We start from the raw sequence: 20123 nt of genomic DNA on the forward strand, positions 1-20123 counted from the left end.
ATCATACTGTCTTCTTAAGTTAGTCCACCAGACTTTTGGACTTATAGTCCAACACCTCACCCTCAGAACCCCAAGCCAAACAGATCTTTCTATAAGAAAATGACATCAGCAACAGAAAATATATCTTACTTCAGAGTAACAGTTATTAAATTATTAAACTAAGATGTATTTTTAACACTCTGTATAAGATAATATAGACTAAATTGTTTCTAACATCTATTCATATCTTCCATAGGGTGACAATGGCGGTGGTTTGGTAGCAAAACGGAAGCTGGTTGGACTCGTGTCATGGGCAATTGGTTGTGCGAGAAGTGAATATCCACATGTGTACACTCGAGTTTCTGCATTCAGTAACTGGATACTCAATAACACAAATGTCTGAATGACTAATAAGGCTGACTCAGTGACTGTTCTATACACATACAACTAAAATAAATATGTTGTTACTTAAGATAAACTATATTTCACTGAAACCAAATGTGTAAATAAAACTAAGTATCACATCTCATCAAATGGTGCGTGGAAGTGGAGCAGAATGACTTTGTCAACTACAACGAGTTTGTAAAAAAGAATCATTATTGCCAGAATTGTCATTTCAATTTACACATAGTCTTCATTTTTCATTATGTAATGTGGATGAGCTGTTTTTATACTTCATCTGTGACTGTTACAATGGTTTCTTTTTTAAAGTATATTTTTTATAAAGTACAATGTGTTTGAATGTGGACTGATTTTTGTATTATTTATCAGTGTGTTGTATGTCATTAGTGTCATTTTTAACTGTATAAGTGATATTTGCTAACAACTATTTAATTCTTCTGCAATATTGTCTTCTTATGTATCATAGTGAAAATGATAGTATTATTTAAATGTTAATCTGAAAGAATGTGTTGTGATTTTTTAAATCTGAATATTGTTCTATTAAAGACAACGTTCCAAATTTCCAGAGTACTTAAAGTTAGAGTACCATAGTATATACGTCTATTACATTCGTTACACATTTTTCCTATGCAAAGGAAATCTGAAAGGTCAGAGTAAGGAGTGATTACTGAAAGTCTTTACTTTACATACAAACATCAAAAACACAACTGAATTATTGTTGTCCAAAAAATATTTAAAAAAATTTTAATGTAATATAATTTGCAATTTCAAAGGTTGGTGAACTAAGAAAAACTTTTTTGCACTATTTCTAGTACTAAAAATTTATCTGTGGTGTTAAATAATGTCCACAGGAATAAATTTCTGTTAAGTGTACACTAAATTCATTGGTACACTATGAAATATGTCCATTATAACCTATTATTTTTTTACAAAATAGCTTCCACATACTTCTCAGAGCCTGTTATTTTTGTAACACTTACATGTTACAAATATAGCGTTTGAAATTATCTAACACCTTTCCTTGAGGGACTTTTTCATATTACTAATAGAACTATCACAAAAAGGAAAGCAAATTACTTCTGTTTTCCTATTCTGACAACAATTAATATTGTTGAGAGCAAATATTAAATAAACCCTTCAGCATATTAGCCTTTCCATCCCTTCTGTTATCAATGGCCATCTCTCAGAATTTTTTCCATACTCGAATTTTTCTCAGAAACTGATGTTAAACTAGATGGAATCTGGTCAGGTATTTACAGTCATATGTGACACTGGACTCATATACAGCTGTGGGAATAATGATCCACAATTAAATAAGAACAAGGTTAACAATAGGTACTTTATTAACGTAGTAATGAAAAGCATGTAACTCGCGAAATATACACATTACACAAATGAATTACTCGAAGACAAGGTGGGAAATGGAAAGTACTGCGCACTCTGTACGTAAGTCAAAGTAAAGGCGTTGCACACTTTTAATCTTAATGGTCGACTATTTCCATCACCACACAGGCATCCCTGCCCTATGTAGAACAGACCTCCCAAGATGTATGAATATGTGTGCCAGATGATTCTTCATCCCTGATAAGTACTGATTGTACAGTTGGAGAAACAGAGTGATTGTCCTGGGAGTGTTCTTTCTGTGGCTGTGTAGCATTGGTAGAAGCTATGTCCACTGGCATGCGTAGGAGAGGTTGGGCTCCTCCTGGCCCCAGTGGGTGTTGGTCAGTTGATGTAGACCGAGCGAGCATAGTGACACAGTGGTTAGCACACTGGACTCGCATTCGGTAGGATGACGGTTCCTACCCGCTTCCTCTCATCCTGATTTAGGTTTCCCATGATTTCCCTAAATCGCTTCAGGCAATGCTGGGATGGTTCCTTTGAAAGAGAATGGCCGATTTCCTTCCCATTCCTTCCCTCATCCAATGGGACCGATGACCCCACTGTTTAGTCCCTTTCCCCAACCAGGAAACCAATCAGCTGCAGCACACTGCAGTGTAGGCATCAGACGATATTAGACCAGGCCTGCAGAATTGCCCATCTGGACCAGTTAGGCCAGCTTTATGCACTCAGTAAAACCTTGGTCAGTTTGTTGTTGATCTATATCGTCAGTGTCTGGCTACTAAGGTCCAAAACTGGGTGCAGGTCCATGTAAGGTGACTGTGATGGGGACCTGATGAGGTCTGTGCATAGTATCACATGCGTGAACGTAGACAAGTCTTTCCAGATAAAAATTGGTCTGCATGGCGAGATGCTGAGGATGGATGGAAATTACAAATGCAGTTTTTAATGTGCTGGATTAATAAGGGTGGGTCTCAAGGGAGGTAGCCTCGTTGTTGACTGAAAAATTTCTACATAAGTCTGATTGTCTCGCCATTTCCAAAATTGTGCTGCTGCACTAAGATTGGTTTGAATACAGTACATAAACAAAATGATATGACAGAACCTTCAACCAAGAAAAGTAGTGACACATAGGGGTTGACTTGAAGGTCTGGTGTCAACATTCCACCATGCCATTACTGGTTGGGTGGTAGCTCATGGTACGATGATGCATAAAACCACATAAATCTGCCACTTCATGAAACAAAGTTGACTCAGATTGACGGCCCTGGTCAGTCCTCATGTTCATAGAGCAGACATATTGCGCCTTCCATGAACTTAGAAATGTTTGTGAGGAACTCTCTGTCGAGATATCTGTGGTGGGTACAGCTTCTACTCATTAGGTGGATCCATCAGTAGCAATGAACACTTTTGAAACCTTGCACGTTGGTGAGCGGCCGAAAGAGGTCGATATGGATATGAGAAAAATGCTGTGTAGGCTCTTGGAGTACCCAGTTGGTTTATTGACATGATGTCCCACTTTAGCTGACAGACAAGACAAATGAGTTTTAATTCATAGCCGACACACCTGGCCATACAAATATGTCCATCACCATTCGTGTAGTGGCGTTGGCTCCTGCATGCACAAGCCTGTAGATGGCATTAGACACCTGTTTCCAGAAACATAATGGAATGGACAGTGGTGGTCTGTTTTGGGAAAAGTCACACAACACAAGAGAGTTGGTCATTGTTAATGTCTGCAGACGCAGTCCTATGTTCGATTTATTGATAAACTCCTGTTTCTCTGCATCAGTTTCTTGTCTACCATAGCCAGTTGCGTGAAATCGATGCCCACGGAAACTGCATTTATTTGGGAGAAGTCGTCAGTCACAATATCACCCGTTCCCTGCAAGTCACGAATTTGGTAGTAAACTGGCCTATATGATGGAATTTCTGTAGTGAGAAGGGGTCGTGGGCCTTTTGAAAGCCGAGGGAAGGGTTTGCGATCACTAAGAGCTGTGAAATGTCGTGGGTCGACATCTGGTCTAAAATGCTTAATGGCCTCACAGATCACCAAAAGTTTCCTATCATCGGCACTCCATTTTGTCTGTACTTCTGTCAATTTATTTGATAAGAACCATAATGACTGCCACATACCATTCACTTTCTGTTATAGGGCTGCTACAATCACAATCTGGCTGGCTTCAGCAACAATAGCTAGTTGTGCAGAAAAGAGAGGGTGTGCTAGGGCCACAGTATCTCTTAAGCTGGATTTGACAGCGCCGAATACAGACAACATTGTCAAGTACCATGTTACTGAGCACTGACCTTGTGAAGTTAAACCAGTGATGGCAACAATGAGTAGTGATTGTAGGGCCACGGTATGGTGCTGGTGGTGCCTGTAAAAGTTTGCCTTATTCGAAAAGGCATAACTGCTGGAACTTCTGTTGGTGGGGGACCAACTGTATAAAGTCAGCCTTAGTTTCTAAATACTATGCTGCAGTGCCTGTGTCATTCCGAATTACCACGCAAAGTTCCTTTGGACATGCAGTATCGTATTTATCCACTGACACTGGGCAAGTGGCTTTCAAGAAACATCTCTTGCCTGTACAGGAATATACATAATGGATGTACGAGTACAGGTTGTAGACACATGGTTGACGACGCATGGAAGTTTGGGTGTCGCCTTGAGTCATGCTCAGATAACCTAATGGTAAGGTGAACACTTTCGTTAAGCGGGAAATCCGGGTTCGAATCCCGATTTGACACAAATTTTCATTGTCGTCATTCCAATACACAGCCGATGGTTGCCCATACTCGTAACTGTGAATACATTCATGCATCAGTTTCTAAAGGTCATATGCCTGAGTTGGGACCCAATGTCCCAAATATTCCACCTCTTGTTGTCTAAGCGCACGTTTATCTTTGTCGATTTGCAGTCCATAGGGAGAAACTCTTACAAAAATAATTTGCGGATGTTTGTCATATTCAGCCGCAGAAACGGAGAAAACCAACACATCGTAGAGATATGAGAAGCATTAGCGTAGACCACGAAGGACTTCATCAACAAATCGCTGCCATGGTTGAGTCGTGTTCTGTAGGCGAAACAGCATTTTGGTACATTCGCAGAGGATGGCAGACGTAATTAGTACTGTTTTTTGTATGACCACTGGTGCCACCTGAATATGGTGATTTCTTTTTTTGAAAACCATCATGTGAAACAGCTGTAAAATGTGGCTGTAAAATTCTGAAGTTGTGCAGTGGGGTAGCAGTCAGGTACAGTTTCCATATTTAAGGCGCAATAGTTCCCACAAGCACGGGAGGACCCTTCTTTCTTCTTAGTGAGCGCGGGTGTAGCATCGATGTGGTGGGTAATGTTATGCTGTATTCTGGGGAGTGACGTGGGCTGCTGTCTCATGTGGTCCAAGGTTGCTGGAGAAGTGACGTCTAACTTACTTATGTGCACATGGCCCATTTAGAGTTCAGTGGTGCGGTCGTTACTGAAAGTGTACAATACGTCGTTGACCACAATAAAACGTGTTTTCTCTTCTTCCACAGTTGTCACTATCCTGGTAAGCTCAATAACTGTTTTCAATATGACAAGAAGATAACTTAATAATAGTGATTTCACATGGTCAGAGGAACACAATGAAGCAACGTCCACCCATTTTTCCACATCATAACAACATGCAGAATTTCCATAAACAGTATTATCGTTCAGGTCTAGTAGCGCCGCTCATACAGACACAGCAGTGTGAAAATGAAATGGAAGGTCTGTCCCAAGGAGAGGCTCAGTGACGGCCGCAATCAGGAGATTTCACCAGAACGTTTGTGTGAAACCCCTCAGAACCTCATTGCGTCAAAAAGCAGGTATTCGAGTATTGTCTGCAGCCGTGAGGCCAGATTCAAATGAAGAGCAGTCTTCGAATGTTGCCGCTAGGACACTAACATCCATTCTTTTCGTGCATTTCAGGTGTCCCGAACATACAAACGGTGTGAAGTAGGAAATCTGTGAATAGCAGAGTATTGCCAGACATGTCAAAGACAGACACATACGGGGATGAGATGCGCTTTTTCACGATGCAGGGTTCACTGCAGGCGTCGGGCTATATGATAGGGAACTGTTTGTATCGGTGTGCAGCGGTCGGTCATGTTTTATTCCGATTGCTGTCTGCGTTTGGGATTACACAAAGGGGCGAATTTCTGAGCCAGTCGTCCAAAGCGGTAATGATACCAACACTGTCTGGGGCACTTGTTCATGCCACGGAGAAGGCTGCATCGTTTTGCAAGCTGGGAGCCGCTGTAGATTGTCGGAGTTTTCGCTGGAGAGCGTTGACGTCGCCCTGCTAGTGGAAGCTGTTCCCCTCTAGCGGCACCCGCCGTAACTACACTCGGAATGCCATATCCATTTTGCGGGATCCCACTAGCGTTATCATGTAACATAATGTTACATACACTGTGTGATCAAAAGATTCCGGGCACCCACAAAAACATACGTTTATCATATTGGGTGCATTGTGCTGCCACCTACTGCCAGGTAATCCATATCAGTGACCTCAGCAATCATTAGACATCGTGAGAGAGCAGGATGGGGCGCTCCGTGGAAGTCACGGACTTTGAACATGGTCAGGTGATTGGGTGTCTCTTATGTCACACGCCTGTACGCGAGATTTCCACACTCCTAAACATTCCTTGTTCCGCTGTTTCCAGTGTGGTAGTGAAGTGGAAAGGTGAAGGGGCACGTACAGCACAAAAGCGTACAGCCTGACTTCGTCTGTTGACTGACAGAGACTGCCGACATTTGAAGAGGGTCGTAATGTGCAATAGGCAGACACCTGTCCAGACCGTCACACGGAAATTCCAAACTGCATCAGGATCCACTGCAACTACTACGACAGTTAGGCGGGAGGTGAGAAAACGTGGATCTGACGGTCGAGCAGCTGCTCATAAGCCACACATCACGCCGATAAATGCCATACGACGTCTGGCTTGGTGTAGGGAGTATAAACATTGGACAATTGAACAGTGGAGAAACGTTGTGTGGAAAAACGAATCACGGTACACAATGTGGTGATCCGATGGCAGGGCATGGCTATGGCGAATGTCAGGTGAACGTCATCTGCCAGTGTGTGTCGTGCCAACAGTAAAATTCGGAGACAGTGATGTTATGGTGTGGTAGTGTTTCTTCATGGACGGGGCTTCCACCCCTTGTTGTTTTGCGTGGCACTATCAGAGCAAAGGCCTACATTGATGTTTTAAGCACACTCTTGCTTCCCACTATTAAAGAGCAATTCGGAGATGGTGACTGCATTTTTCAACACGATCGTGCACCTGATCGTGATGCACGGCCTGTGGCGGAGTGGTTACACTACAATAACATCCCTGTAATGGACTGGCCTCCACAGAGTCCTTACCTGAATGCCATAGAACTCCTTTGGGATGTTTTGGAACGCCGACTTCGTGCCACTCCTCACCGACCGACATCGACACTACTTCTCGGTGCAGAACTCTGTGAAAAATGGGCTGCCATTCCCCAAGAAACCTTCCAGTATCTGATTGAACGAATGCCTGCGAGAGTGGAAGCTGTCATAAAAGCTAAGTGTGGGCCAACACCATACTGAATTCCAGCATTACCGATGGAGGACGCCACGAACTTGTAAGTCATTTTCAGCCAGGTGTCCGGATACTTTTGATCACATAGTCTACTTGGTAAGCAATAAGTAACTGCGAGTCCAAATTCACGGTGTTACATGAAGCTGCAGCACTTTTTATCGCTAAAGGCAAACATTTAAATGCACTTGGTGATGTACACTGTCCTTTAAGTGCGTATATTTGTTCACTTGGGGTGTGCTGTGCATAATGTGAGTCTAATGCTCTGACTGTCAATATGAGTTGGTGGTTGTAATTCGTCTTAGTGTACGCTTCAAAAGAAATTTCTTGGAGCCAGAACCATAGATCTGTTGGTTGAGACGTGTACGGGTAGGCAACGAATTTTCCACATGGCATGAAACAAGCGATGCAGCTTGTTAGCAAATTCTCTGAAAGCTACATATTACTTGAAGTGCCCGGCAGCTGCCAGAAATTAAACACCAACTGCAGAACATTAGTAGTTTTCCTTAATTCACAAAACAACTGTCCTGAAGAGGCAGAATCCACAGCAGCCAGAAAAGTACCCTCACTTTTTATGAGTTTGCCATCTGCGATTGCGCTTGTTGGGGTCATCACTTGTGGGAACAATGCTCTACAATTACATAAGAACACTATTGACACTAAGAACTTTATTAAACTGTTGGTGACACGCATCTGAAACACAAAGCTACACACATTACACAAGTGAATTACACAAAGACAATGTGGGAAACGAAAGTACTCCAAAGTCGATATACATGGTGTAAATGTTAAGTTGACAAACCAGAATAACTCGAAAAATACGCTTCACACGAAAAAATGTGTAGAATCCAAAGTTGATTATTTTCGAGGGGAACATCTGCTGGTCCTACAATTAGCCATCCACCCCAGCCCCGTGGGGGTTGGGGCGGGAAGCAACTTTAAAATTTCAGATGGGAACCCCCATTTTTTATTGCAGAATCAGATTATACATAAAAAACTACGTACTTTTTATCTTAAACATTTGTTTTGATTCTTGTTAGTTGGGGCTGTAATTCAAGAAAATCCATGTTCTCATTTTTGTGTGGAAAATGGTTACAGATAAATAAAAAAATACTTATTTACTTTGTAAATTTTGATTCGCTAAAACTAAAACTCTCCCTCTCGCCCCATAGGGTGGGGTTGGAGAGAGAGGAATTAGAGTTTTACAAATGTTGACACAAATACTTGGGAATCTGTGTAAAAATTTAACCAAGATCTGGATGGCCATGTGGCTCTACAGAGAGGGAAGGTCACCGCGTTTGGAGTATGGATCTGGCGCATCGTACTGCATTTGCAACAACAATATGGGCAGCAGCGGCACAACGAACTGTTACAAACTGGTTACTTCATGCACAGCTCTGAGTCAGACGCCCTGTAGCGTGCTTTCCGTTGATCCCGATTTGCGACTTCAGTGGCGTCAAGCGAGGGCTCATTGGAGGGCAGGGTGGGAGTCTGTTGTGTTTTCTAATGAAAGTTGGTTCGGCATCGGTGCCGGTGATGTATGTGTGTTGGTTATAAGCCGACCATTTAAGGGGCTGCAACCAACCTGTAGACGTGCTAGACACACTGGACCTACACAAGTGTATGGTCTGAGGCAGCAGGAGCGTTCTCGTGGTCATCCCATGCACCCTGACTGCAAAATTGTACGTCAGTCTGGTAATTTGACTTGTCATGTTGCCATTCATGAGCAGTTTTCCACGAGGTGTTTTCCAATAGGGCATCGCTCACCCACATACCGCTCTTGTAAACCAACATGCTGTACATCCTGTCGACATACTTCCTTGGCCAGCACAATCACAAGATCTGTATCAAATCGAGCACAAATGGGACATAACTGGACGATGGCTCCAGCATCGTCCACAAACAACATTAACCAGCCCTGCACTGACTGACGAAATGCAACACTCATGGAACTCGTTTCAGCAAACTGACATCTAGCTCTTGTACAACGCAATGCATGTTTGCGTTCAACAGTTCGTTAGCTACGCTGGTTACTTATGTAGCAGCATTTCACATTTGCAATGGCTTATCTCGCACTTCCAATATTCTGTGATCTTGCGATGTTTATCACTTAAATATGTTACTTAGACAAATGTATCCACGAGATTTCATTACTCTAATTATTTTTTGCTGCTCCAATTTTTTTCCACCAGTGTAGATGCTTGTATAAGTCTTTTGGAGGGTGCTATAAATCAACTTTGGTTTTGCTTCTTTGTATTCAATTTTCGTTCCTACCAGACTTCCTTCATCATTTGAGAGTGTCATTCATTTCCTTCCTGGGTCTACTTTCTGCATTTGGCGACCACTTTTTTCCTGAAATCTTGCAATTTTTGTTGCTTCTCTAAAAAGCATTCTGTTATCTATTATGTTCATTCTAATTCCTGTGTTTTTCATACCTTCGTCAATTTCAGTAAATCATGTGGATCTGGATTTGTAGTTGTTTAGTAAATTGAAGATCTGCTTGGTTAGTATGTTGTTATCCATTTGGTACACGTGGCCATAAAACTGTAATCGTCTTTTCCTCATTAAATCAGTTAGCTTTTCCATTTTCAAAGACAGCTTTGTATTTGATTATAATTTGTGTTCAATATTAGTATTACTGCCAGGTCCCAGTATTTTCCTTATAATTCTCCTTTCAACTTTTTCCAGTTTCTCAAGATCCTCATATCTTGTCAGTTTAAGCGTTTCTGCTACAGTGTTTCAGGCCTTACCACTGATTGATGATCTCTTGCTTTTGTGTTCCAGGACAAAGCTTTTTGTCATATATTGTTTTCGTCATTTGGAATGTCCTTTTCATTTTATGTACTCTATTTTCTATGGCTATCTTTTCTTTTTGTTGCTTGTTATCCATTCCCCTAGGTATTTCAGACAGTTTGTTTTAGGTGTTCTATTGTTCTGACTTTTAAGGTTCGGAGGGGTATCACTGATACCGGTGGTGAAACGTGTTTTTTTTCTTTAATTATACTTTTAGTCCTCTTTTGTCTACATTTTCAAATTATACTTTTAGTCCTCTTTTGTCTACTTGTTTCTGTACTTCTGTGATTTGTTCTTCAGCATTACCCCATGAGTAAGTAATTAATGCTGTATCATCTGCAAGAGCTAGACAATCTATGGTGACTTTATTTGGGTTTCTTCCTAGTTCAATACCCTTAATATTGATTAATTTTTTCTATTCTCTCATTACCTTCTCTAATGCACAGTTAAAAAGTAGGAGGGATAAACCACATCACTGTTTTACTTCTGATTTTATTTCAAAAGGTTATGACAGTTCCCCCATAAATGTTACTTTTGATGTTGTGTTTGTTAAAGTCCCTTTCTTTGTATCTGTTGTTGAGTCTGAATTCCTTTAAAATATCAATCAGTGCATTTCTGTCAACTGAGTCATATGCTTTTTTTTAAATCTACAGATGTTGTCACATATTTCAGGTTTCTGATTTTCCCCATTTCTGTTATGTTCTTTAGATGTAGTACTTTCTCTGCACAAGACCTTCCCTTCCTCAATCATGCTTCATACTCTCCTAGTTGTGGGTTGAGTATTCCTTCGGAGCACATATATTACTTATCAGTCTGTACCTTGTGGATAAGAGCTGACTGCAAGAACAAAGGTGAAGATAATGCGCAATTGGCGGCAGTGCAGTTGATTCAATCAGGGCAACAAAGCCCGGGTTCCAGATAGGATACATAAAGTTTCATGAACAAGCGGAAGTGTTGCCAACTGTGGGACGCGGTGTTGCTGTGATACTTGCTTTAGACTTTCTGGTTTGGCATCATGCTCGAATCAACCTCTGGCAACGGATGGTTGAACTGAATGTTAAATTATTTACCATGGGGACAAGTATTGCTAATATTCCTATATCACAAGCAGCACCCACTGCAAATGTGGCATCGAATAAACTGTGTACCAGGCGGCTTCCTCTTTCATTTCTTAGCCCTAATCCATATTCACCTACTACGTTTCCTTCTCTTCCTTTTCCTAATGTTGAATTCTAGTCACCCATAACTATTAAATTTTCGTCTACCTGCACTACCTAAACAATTTCTTTTATTTCATCATACATTTCATCAATTTCTTCATCATCTGCAGAGCTAGTTGGCATATAAACTTGTACTACTGTAGCAGGCGTGGGCTCCGTGCCTATCTTAGCCACAATAACGCCTTCACTATGCTGTTTGTAGTAGCTTACCCGCACTCCTATTTTCCTATTCATTATTAAACCTACTCCTGCATTACGCCTACTTGATTTTGTATTTATAACCCTGATTTCACCTGACCAAAAGTCCTGTTCCTCCTGTCACCGAACTTCACTAATTCCCACTATATCTAACTTTAACCTATCCATTTCTCTTTTTAAATTTTCTAACCTACCTGCCCGATTAAGGGATCTGTCATTCCACTGTCCAATCCGTAGAACGCCAGTTTTCTTTCTCCTGATAACGACGTCCTCTTGAGTAGTCCCCTCCCGGATATCCGAATGGGGGACTATTTTGCCTCCGGAATATTTTACCCAAGAGGATGCCATCATCATTTAATCATACAGTAAAGCTGCATACCCCCGGGAAATATTACGGCTGTAGTTTCCCCTTGCTTTCAGCCGTTCGCAGTGCCACAACAGCAAGGCCGTTTTGGTTAGCATTACAAGGCCAGATCAGTCAATGATCCAGACTGTTGCCCCTGCAACTACTGAAAAGGCTGCTGCCTCTCTTCAGGAACCACACGTTTGTCTGGCCTCTCTACAGATACCCGTCCGTTCTGGTTGCACCTACGGTACGGCTATCTGTATCGTTGAGGCACACAAGCCTCCCCACCAACGGCAAGGTCCATGGTTCATGAATGTTGTACGATTCGTGTATATCCAATTGGATGGAGTCGTATTGACAGACTAAATTCTCGCTTCATGAAGTGTTACTTGTACCTAAACAACGGGATATGCAGGTAGTTTTAACAATATAAAAATGGTTCAAATGGCTCTGAGCACTATGGGACTTAACATCTGTGGTCGTCAGTCCCCTAGAACTTAGAACTACTTAAACCTAACTAACCTAAGGGCATCACACACATCAATGCCCGAGGCAAGATTCGAACCTGCGACCGTAGCAGTCGCGCGGTTCCGGACTGAGCACCTAGAACCGCTAGACCGCAGCGGCCGGCTCTAACAACATAAGGTCTTGGTAAGTCTGTTAATGAAATCATTACTTGTACATGAATGCATGGTATCTGTTCTTTCAGGTACGTCCGAAATAATAGGCACCACAAAGAATCTGCGGCTGTGATACACAGCCGGCCAGAGTGGCCGAGCAGTTCTAGGCGCTACAGTCTGGAACCGCGCGACCGCTACGGTCGCAGGTTGGAATCCTGCCTCGGGCATGGATGTGTTTGATGTTCTTAGGTTAGTTAGGTTTAAGTAGTTCTAAATTCTAGGGGACTGATGACCTCAGAAGTTAAGTCCCATAGTGCTCAGAGCCATTTGAACAATTTTTTGTGGTACATAGTACATAAATTGAAGGTGCAAGAGGGGGGGGGGGGGGAGGAAACGAGAGAAGGAGCTGATGATATCAGTTGCATCGGGACTTCATGTGATATCGGCAGCGCCGAATGAAAATGTCTGTCGGACTGGGATCCAAACACGGGATCTCCTGCTTACCAGGCAGTTGCATCAATGGGGACTGCGGATAGGTGGTGCTAGGTGGGAATCTGGTCTACAGCTCTGTATAGGGAAAGATGACCTACTTGCCAGTCACTGGTGATACATGTATCACCAGCGGCGCAGTGGGGCCATAATGGCTGCCATTGGCAAGTTGGCCGTACTTTCCCTATTCAGATCTTTAATTTTTCAGCTAGAGAGAGTACCGATACAGTCCATGCATTTGCCGTAAACACTGTGTCCAGATGGCGCAATGCTTAAAACAACTGCCTAGTAAGCACGATATCCCTGGTTCGGGTTCCAGACTGGCAGACATTCCCACTCGTCGCCGCCTATTCCGCATAAAGTCCCGATGCAGATTATATCATCAGTTCCTTCCCTTCCTTTCCTTTTTCACCCTTCCATCTTCAGCTTACAAAATTTATTAATACTTGTCCTGCTCGTCTAGTTCAAACGGGAATAAGAATGCACCAGAGTATAATAAGATAATTATGAAGCCACGATCACGTTTTGAGAGGATCGTAACATCAGCTTAGTGGATTATTAGTCAATGGAACAAAATGTGATATTGTGGGTGTAGACCTTCATCTACTGGCAATCATCACAGTTACTACAGCAGTTATTAGTATGCAACCAACATTTTATTGGCCAGAAAATCCGTTCAACATTTCATCTACTGAGAATATTTCCTTTCTAAATCATACTCTGGATGCTACTGTACTACAGGGCGTAGGTAAATTAACTCATGCAGAAAATGGGCAAAGTGTTGTCTGACAAGTTTTAAGATGTGTTCCGGAATATCACCGTGAATGAAAGCAGAACATGATTACAATTAGTGTAACAGCCACTAGTATAATCGCCGTACTAGCAGTCACTAGTGCAGTTTATCTTTTCCTAAGCCTTAAAATAGCCCAAGCAAAGTTAACAGCCACACACGGGATCCCTCTGGAGTGCATTTACCACAAAAAACGGAAGTAGTAAAATAGGTTAAGTTGCTAATAAGTTTCGTTAATAGAGTAAGATTTTCATATGAAAGGTTAAGATATTTTTTTCCTAAAATTAGGGGCGATTTTTGTAGAGGAGAGGAGAGGATCATGTTGCACGCCAGCCTTGCACAGGACAGCAAACAGATAAATTTTTCTAAGTTCCAGGGTGAAGCTATCTCGCTTACATTACGGTGGTGTCGACACGAGATGGGCGTGAAGAATAACGTTTCACCATCGAGACTGGATCAGCGTAAACACAACATCGGTGCATCTGGCGAGCCAGACAGTGGACCTCAGCAGGAATGTAGTGTGACAGAGCAGCTGGACAGGATAATGTCACCTTCATTACATGACGGAAGAAATGCTATTGCTAATGCAATAATGTCTACCAAGAGCTTCTAAGAATCAGTTATATACTATAATAAACTCGTTAAGCAAGCACGAGTGAGTGAGAACCCCTAGTACCTCCATAATAGCAAGATCTATGTGGTCATGAGGAGTGACATAGTGTAGTGTCACGGAATAGTAAAGAGTTGGAAACGTGGAATATTGTCAAAGTTTCGTTGCCTATGCCGAGAGCCAGAGGCAGTAGGTTAGCCACGAGGTAAGAGGATTGCACATATATCGGTATGTGTCATCACGCAGGAGGAATGGCCTGGTTACACGCAACAAGCAAGAGAGAATTGCTTAGCACGCGGGTTTGTGTTAGACGGAGACTTTCGTAGAGTGCAAGACAGAGGTATAGCGTCAGCTGTATTGCATTTCACAACTTTGCGTAAGTCTGCCGGAACAACACACACTTCTGTCGCAAGAACACCTAAGGGGCGAGTACGACAGATGAATCAGCAGTGTAAGTGGAACGAATGCGTTCATTAACAACGAGCATGCAGTCAGGACGTCGCTCGTGCTTCCTTCAAATACGCCAGCTTTGATAGCAACAAGGCACTCGCAGTTAGACTTGCAGTTAGATGTGTACGGAGACGCTGTGTAGCGCTCAGATCGGCGATCGACATGTTAATTTTTATTAAGGAGATGTTGCAGTAAGGGGGGCCCATCCAGCAGCAGACGTGAGGGGACAGTACCAGCTTTGGTCCTCTATGCTGCCGCTGTCAATCATCAACCCAGGATTAACAGACATCGCGGCAGACTCGCTCTCCGCCAATGCTGACCCCATCAGTGAGCCATCGTCGAGACCGTGTGGGGGCTAGGCCCTGTGCATCCGCCGTCGCAACCGGGTGAGCTGACGACGCTGGGGGACGGCAGCCCGCTCCGCCCGTCCACCGCGGACGAGCCACCAGTAGGAGCAGGGAAGGAAACGGGGTGGAACAGAGTACACTCCACACTACGAGAACGCCTCTCGTGCCGACAGCGCCGGGACTCCAACCCGGAGACTCCTATGCGCACCGGCTTGCTGTCCGCAGCCGAGCCGGGAGCCACCAGCCACGCGCAGCCGAAGTATGAAGTAAGGACATTCCTTCGCTACGTCACAGCACGCGGCGCTGTGCTAGCAACACTGTGCGGCCCGGAGCTGGTGTCATCGCTACGAGTCAGCGAGGACTCAAGGAAGGTCGTTGATATCACCAAGCTCAGCCAGCCTGTGTTACGCAGGAATAAAGGTGTTATGAATTAATCATGTTTCTTTGGCGTTTCTGACACGTCCACAGTCATTTCCTAGCATCCTGACAACTGGAGAGGTCACCACTCGGCCATCCAGTTCACCGTAGGCGACTGGGACCACTTGGGCGCCTACAATAGGATAAAGATTAGCCATTACTTTGCTCCATAAATACCCCCGGATTTTATCTCATAAGGCAGTCGGTCAAATGGATCGATGACGTACATAATGTTCGCACTCCATTCCCTGATTACAGCAAAGTGACATCTGGCACAAGTCTGGTGTAGATTTCCTGCACGCTACCAAGCAACGACAGCCGCTACCATGAGAGAGGTCTGCCTTGTCATAATTACCAGTTGCAGAGTTCAATACCAAAGCCCGTTGCTGTCGGAGATGGGTGGACCTGCGGTCTTCTCTATCGTCCTGAGTCAGGAGACGAGTGCTCCTGGTACTTTGGCAGACTAAAAAGCGCATACTTGAAAAACAGGCCAGTTGTACTACACGGCAACCATCATTGCTGTTCAACACATGAAGAAACACGTCGGTGAGAGGAGGGTTCCAGACGACCTCCTAAACCGGCGTATGCATGTCCAACACTCTCGCCGACTTAACTCACTGCCACCGCTCGGGGTAGCCGCGCGGTCTAAGGCGCGTTGCGCAGTCCGTGCTGTTCCTCCCGTAGGAGGTTCGAGTCCTCCCTCGTGCATGGGGATGTGTGTTGTTCTTAAAGTTAGATTAAGTAGTGCGTAAGCTTAGGCACTGATGACCTCAGTAGTTTGGTCCCGTAAGACCTTACCACAAATTTCCCATTTTTACTCACTGCCGCGGCATAGTGGTACGGCCAGCGGCGGCCCGCCGTGGGCGGCGAACCGCCATAGCAGCAGCCAGCCAGAAATGGAGAGCCGGCGTCAACAGCGAATCAAGACACTGACTGTAGCTTATGGAAATAAATTACTAATTCTTATTCACTGCGCCTGTGGGCGACAACAGGTCACCATCATCCTTCCTAGAAAAACTGGCAAGAAGCGAACTGAGAAAGTGCCTCCTGATACAGAACCATCTCTACTTCCACCCTCCCAACAGTGGCCTCTTCCACTGAGAATTAACTTCCCTCTCGCATTGTAGAAAGGTGTGCAAAGATTTGCGTAGATTCTGTCTTTATGCGTTTCTTGCGTTAGTGTTATTAGTAATTCATATCTAAATTCCGTGTAGCATTAAGCCCTCTGTGGAAACTAAACACTCCGTCTGCCTGCAGACTGTATCCCCAGTGAGTCACAAGGCGAGCTGTGGAAATGTCGGTCTGTCTTTGTGAAACACCCTGTAGTTGCTTTTTGTGACAATGTGCGGTAGAGAGAATGAGGGATTGCCTATTCGCTTTTCATTTTGTAGACGTATGAAGGAGAGACACGCATGAACACAATCCGGCTGCCTACCTTCCCTCGCACTTCTAACCTCCACCAAGGCTATTCCAATCTCTTACACCACAGAACGCATTTTCTTCCTTAACCCTAGGATGCATATATAGGGCACCCGAGGCCCTTGCGTGTCTTAATTTTCAAAAAAAAATTCTGTAATTGTTTGTCTGATTTCAAACTGCTTTCCAGTACTCTTTCACTAACACTGTGACATTCCTCCCATCAAGTCCAAACGAGATACCTTTTTAAGTTTTTTGTATAATTCAATACGTTTACTCATACACCGTGAATGGATAAGCAAGGCTTCAGAACCCCTCACACATTTATAAATGTTTTTTAGTCTATATTGTCTCCAACATTTGTTTGGGAGCAGTTATTAATTCAACAATGACTGTAGTGGTATTTCTAGCAACAGGAGTGCCAACAGCAGCAGTAGCTGTAGTAGTAATAGGATAACTAAAAAATAATACACACTACTTTAACATATTGGCGATGTCGGTGTATTATTGGTCTTTTTGCTATCAAATGTGTTATTATTGCATAGTATTGTTATCCTCTGCTGCTCTTGTCAGCCTCATTGTTACTGTAGTTTGTTTGTTGCTGCGTGGCCCATATTGTTACGAGTATGACTCATTTAGGTTAGTGCTGCACAAGCTGCTGGTCGAGAGACACGTGGCCGGCAGCGGTGGTCTTACGGTTCTAGTCGCTCAGTCCGGAACCGCGCGACTGCTACGGTCGCAGGTTCGAATCCTGCCTCGAGCATGGATGTGTGTAATGTCCCTAGGTTAGTTAGGTTTAAGTAGTTCTAAGTTCTAGGGGACTGATGACCTCAGCTGTTAAGTCCCATAGTGCTCAGAGTCATTTCTTTTTTTAGAGACACGCCTTTTGCTATGGCTTCGAGACGCCAAGCAAGAGAGTCAGTACGTCAGCTAATTTTGAAAGTGTTGTGGCTCAGTGGTTTGAAGAAGATGATTCTTGCGAAGAAGGAAATATTTTTGAAGATGCAAGTAGTGAATAATCAGCCAATGAATCTGCAGATGTGAATATTGAAGCAGATGACAGCCCTTCCGATAATATTACTTCATAAGAGTATGAAAATGAAGCACCACAAAAAGGCATAGAAGACCACAATACATTAGTCGGAATGGAACGATTTGGAAATTAGATCCTCCTGCAACTTTTCGTACGCCTGTCCATAATATCGTAAAGAAGGCACCTGGCCTGTCCCGTGGTTTGAAAACCTGTAACCCTAAGGATGCCTGGGACTATTTCATCACCAAGGAAATTCTAGAAGAAATAATCAACTGCACAAATATTGAAGGCAGAAGAGTGGCTGCTTTACGTGCTAAAACGTGGATAGACGTTTCACTTGCTGAAACGGAGGGTTTTCTTGGTCTTTTACTGCTGTCTGGTGTTGAGAAGAGTTGGGATGTTCCGATTAGAGAATTATTCTTGGATGGAAAGGCAAATCGTACATATAAGGCCACCATGTCAGTAAATAGATTCGTGGATATAAGGAGAATAATTAGATTTGATGACAGGCGTACCCGTGAAGCTCGATCTGCAGATGAGAAACTTGCAGCTGTTCGCTATGTGTGGGAACTGTTTCTTGAAAAGTGTAGAAATAGAATGATTCCCAATGATTCGCTCACAGTTGACGAACAGCTAATCCCATTCCGTGGAAGGTGCAGCTTCACCCAGTAACACGGGAAGGAAACCCCATGAACCTGTTCAGAAAAATCTTGGATTCAATGTGGTGAAAGATCTTGCTAAAAGCATGAAGGATCATCAAAAAATATTACTGTGGACAACTTCTTTACTAGTGTGCAGCTGGCAGAAGAGATGCTTCAGAAGCAAATTACAGTGGTGGGAACAATCAAACAAAATAAACCACAAATTCCTAATGCCTCTTTGTTAGCATTCAGAGGTGACATTACAATCGTGAGTTATGTTCCCAAAAAGAAAAAGTCTGAAGTTCTGATTAGCACAATGCATCAAGACAGAAACATTGATGAAACTCATCCAAAAAAGAAACCAGATATAATAAAGTTCTATAACTCTACGAAGGGTGGAGTAGATCAAATGGACCAGAAAATTCCTTATTACACTTGCAAGAGACACACAAAAAGATGGCCATTTGCATTATGGATGAATATGATGGACGTCGCAGCAATGAACAGTGAAATTTGATTTTCCACCAAACATCTGACATCTCATAGTGGAAGAAGGGATAAAAGGCGTTTGTTCCTAAGAGATTTAGCAGAGAAAATGGTAAGACCATTAATGGAACTTCGTATTCAGACCCCTAATCTTCCAAAGAAAATCGTTGATGCCATGCAAAGATGTGGTGTTCAAGAAGATGTCATATTGCTGAACCAACTACCTGTTTCAGGAAAAAGAAGAAGATGCAATTATTGCCCATATAATAAACACAGGAAAAGCGCTCTGACATGCATTAAGTATAAAACCAACATTTGTAAGGAACATAGTGGAGTTCTTTGTGCTTCTTGTTTGTCACATGTCGAAAACTAAGAAAAATGCCATTTTATGTGGACAATGAATAATAACTTTTTGTCAAAATATTGCATATATACATAATATTGTGAATAATGAGTGTGTTTTAATTGAAGAAATTGGTTATAATAAATGTTATAAAATGTAAACTGCAACTTATAAGTGAATTAATAAAATTAATTGTATATGTTGTATGTAAATGGATGTAACTAATAAAAATTCACTCGTAGAGTTTTTTAAAAAATAAACTGTTAATCAGGCCCACCATATCCTGTTACTCTATCTTAGGAATCTTCCAATATGACAATAAATTTGACAGAAATAAATTTAACTCCATCGAATGATTATATGAAAAGAGGAAAATTTTAAATCAGGGCAGAGCATTGGAGGCCCTGCATATGCATTCATGTCTGTTTTTGGCACCATGCATCCTAGGGTTAACATGGTTCTACTGCACTTATACATGGTACAAACATTTAATACTTGTCCTCAATGCACATTATTATCAATATACATCAATTTTATACCCTCAAAATGCTATTTTAAAAATCTGAGATTTTTCCATCCCCTGCTATGCAGAAACTAATAGTCATAGAGAAAT

At 42.7% G+C, this 20123-nt stretch overlaps 1 protein-coding gene across 1 annotated transcript in view; it reads left to right on the plus strand.

Moving 5' to 3' along the window:
• Positions 1 to 1287, plus strand: part of LOC126299510 (trypsin-1-like) — a 35747-nt gene extending 34460 nt beyond the window's left edge. The window contains exon 7 of the mRNA XM_049991472.1: positions 236 to 1287. Coding sequence (XP_049847429.1) covers positions 236 to 382 — 147 coding nt within the window. The 3' untranslated portion in view covers positions 383 to 1287. The remainder of the gene's footprint in view (positions 1 to 235) is intronic.
• Positions 1288 to 20123: the final 18836 nt, after the last annotated feature.

Source organism: Schistocerca gregaria, chromosome X (assembly GCF_023897955.1).
Source record: "Schistocerca gregaria isolate iqSchGreg1 chromosome X, iqSchGreg1.2, whole genome shotgun sequence".
NCBI lineage: Eukaryota > Metazoa > Arthropoda > Insecta > Orthoptera > Acrididae > Schistocerca > Schistocerca gregaria.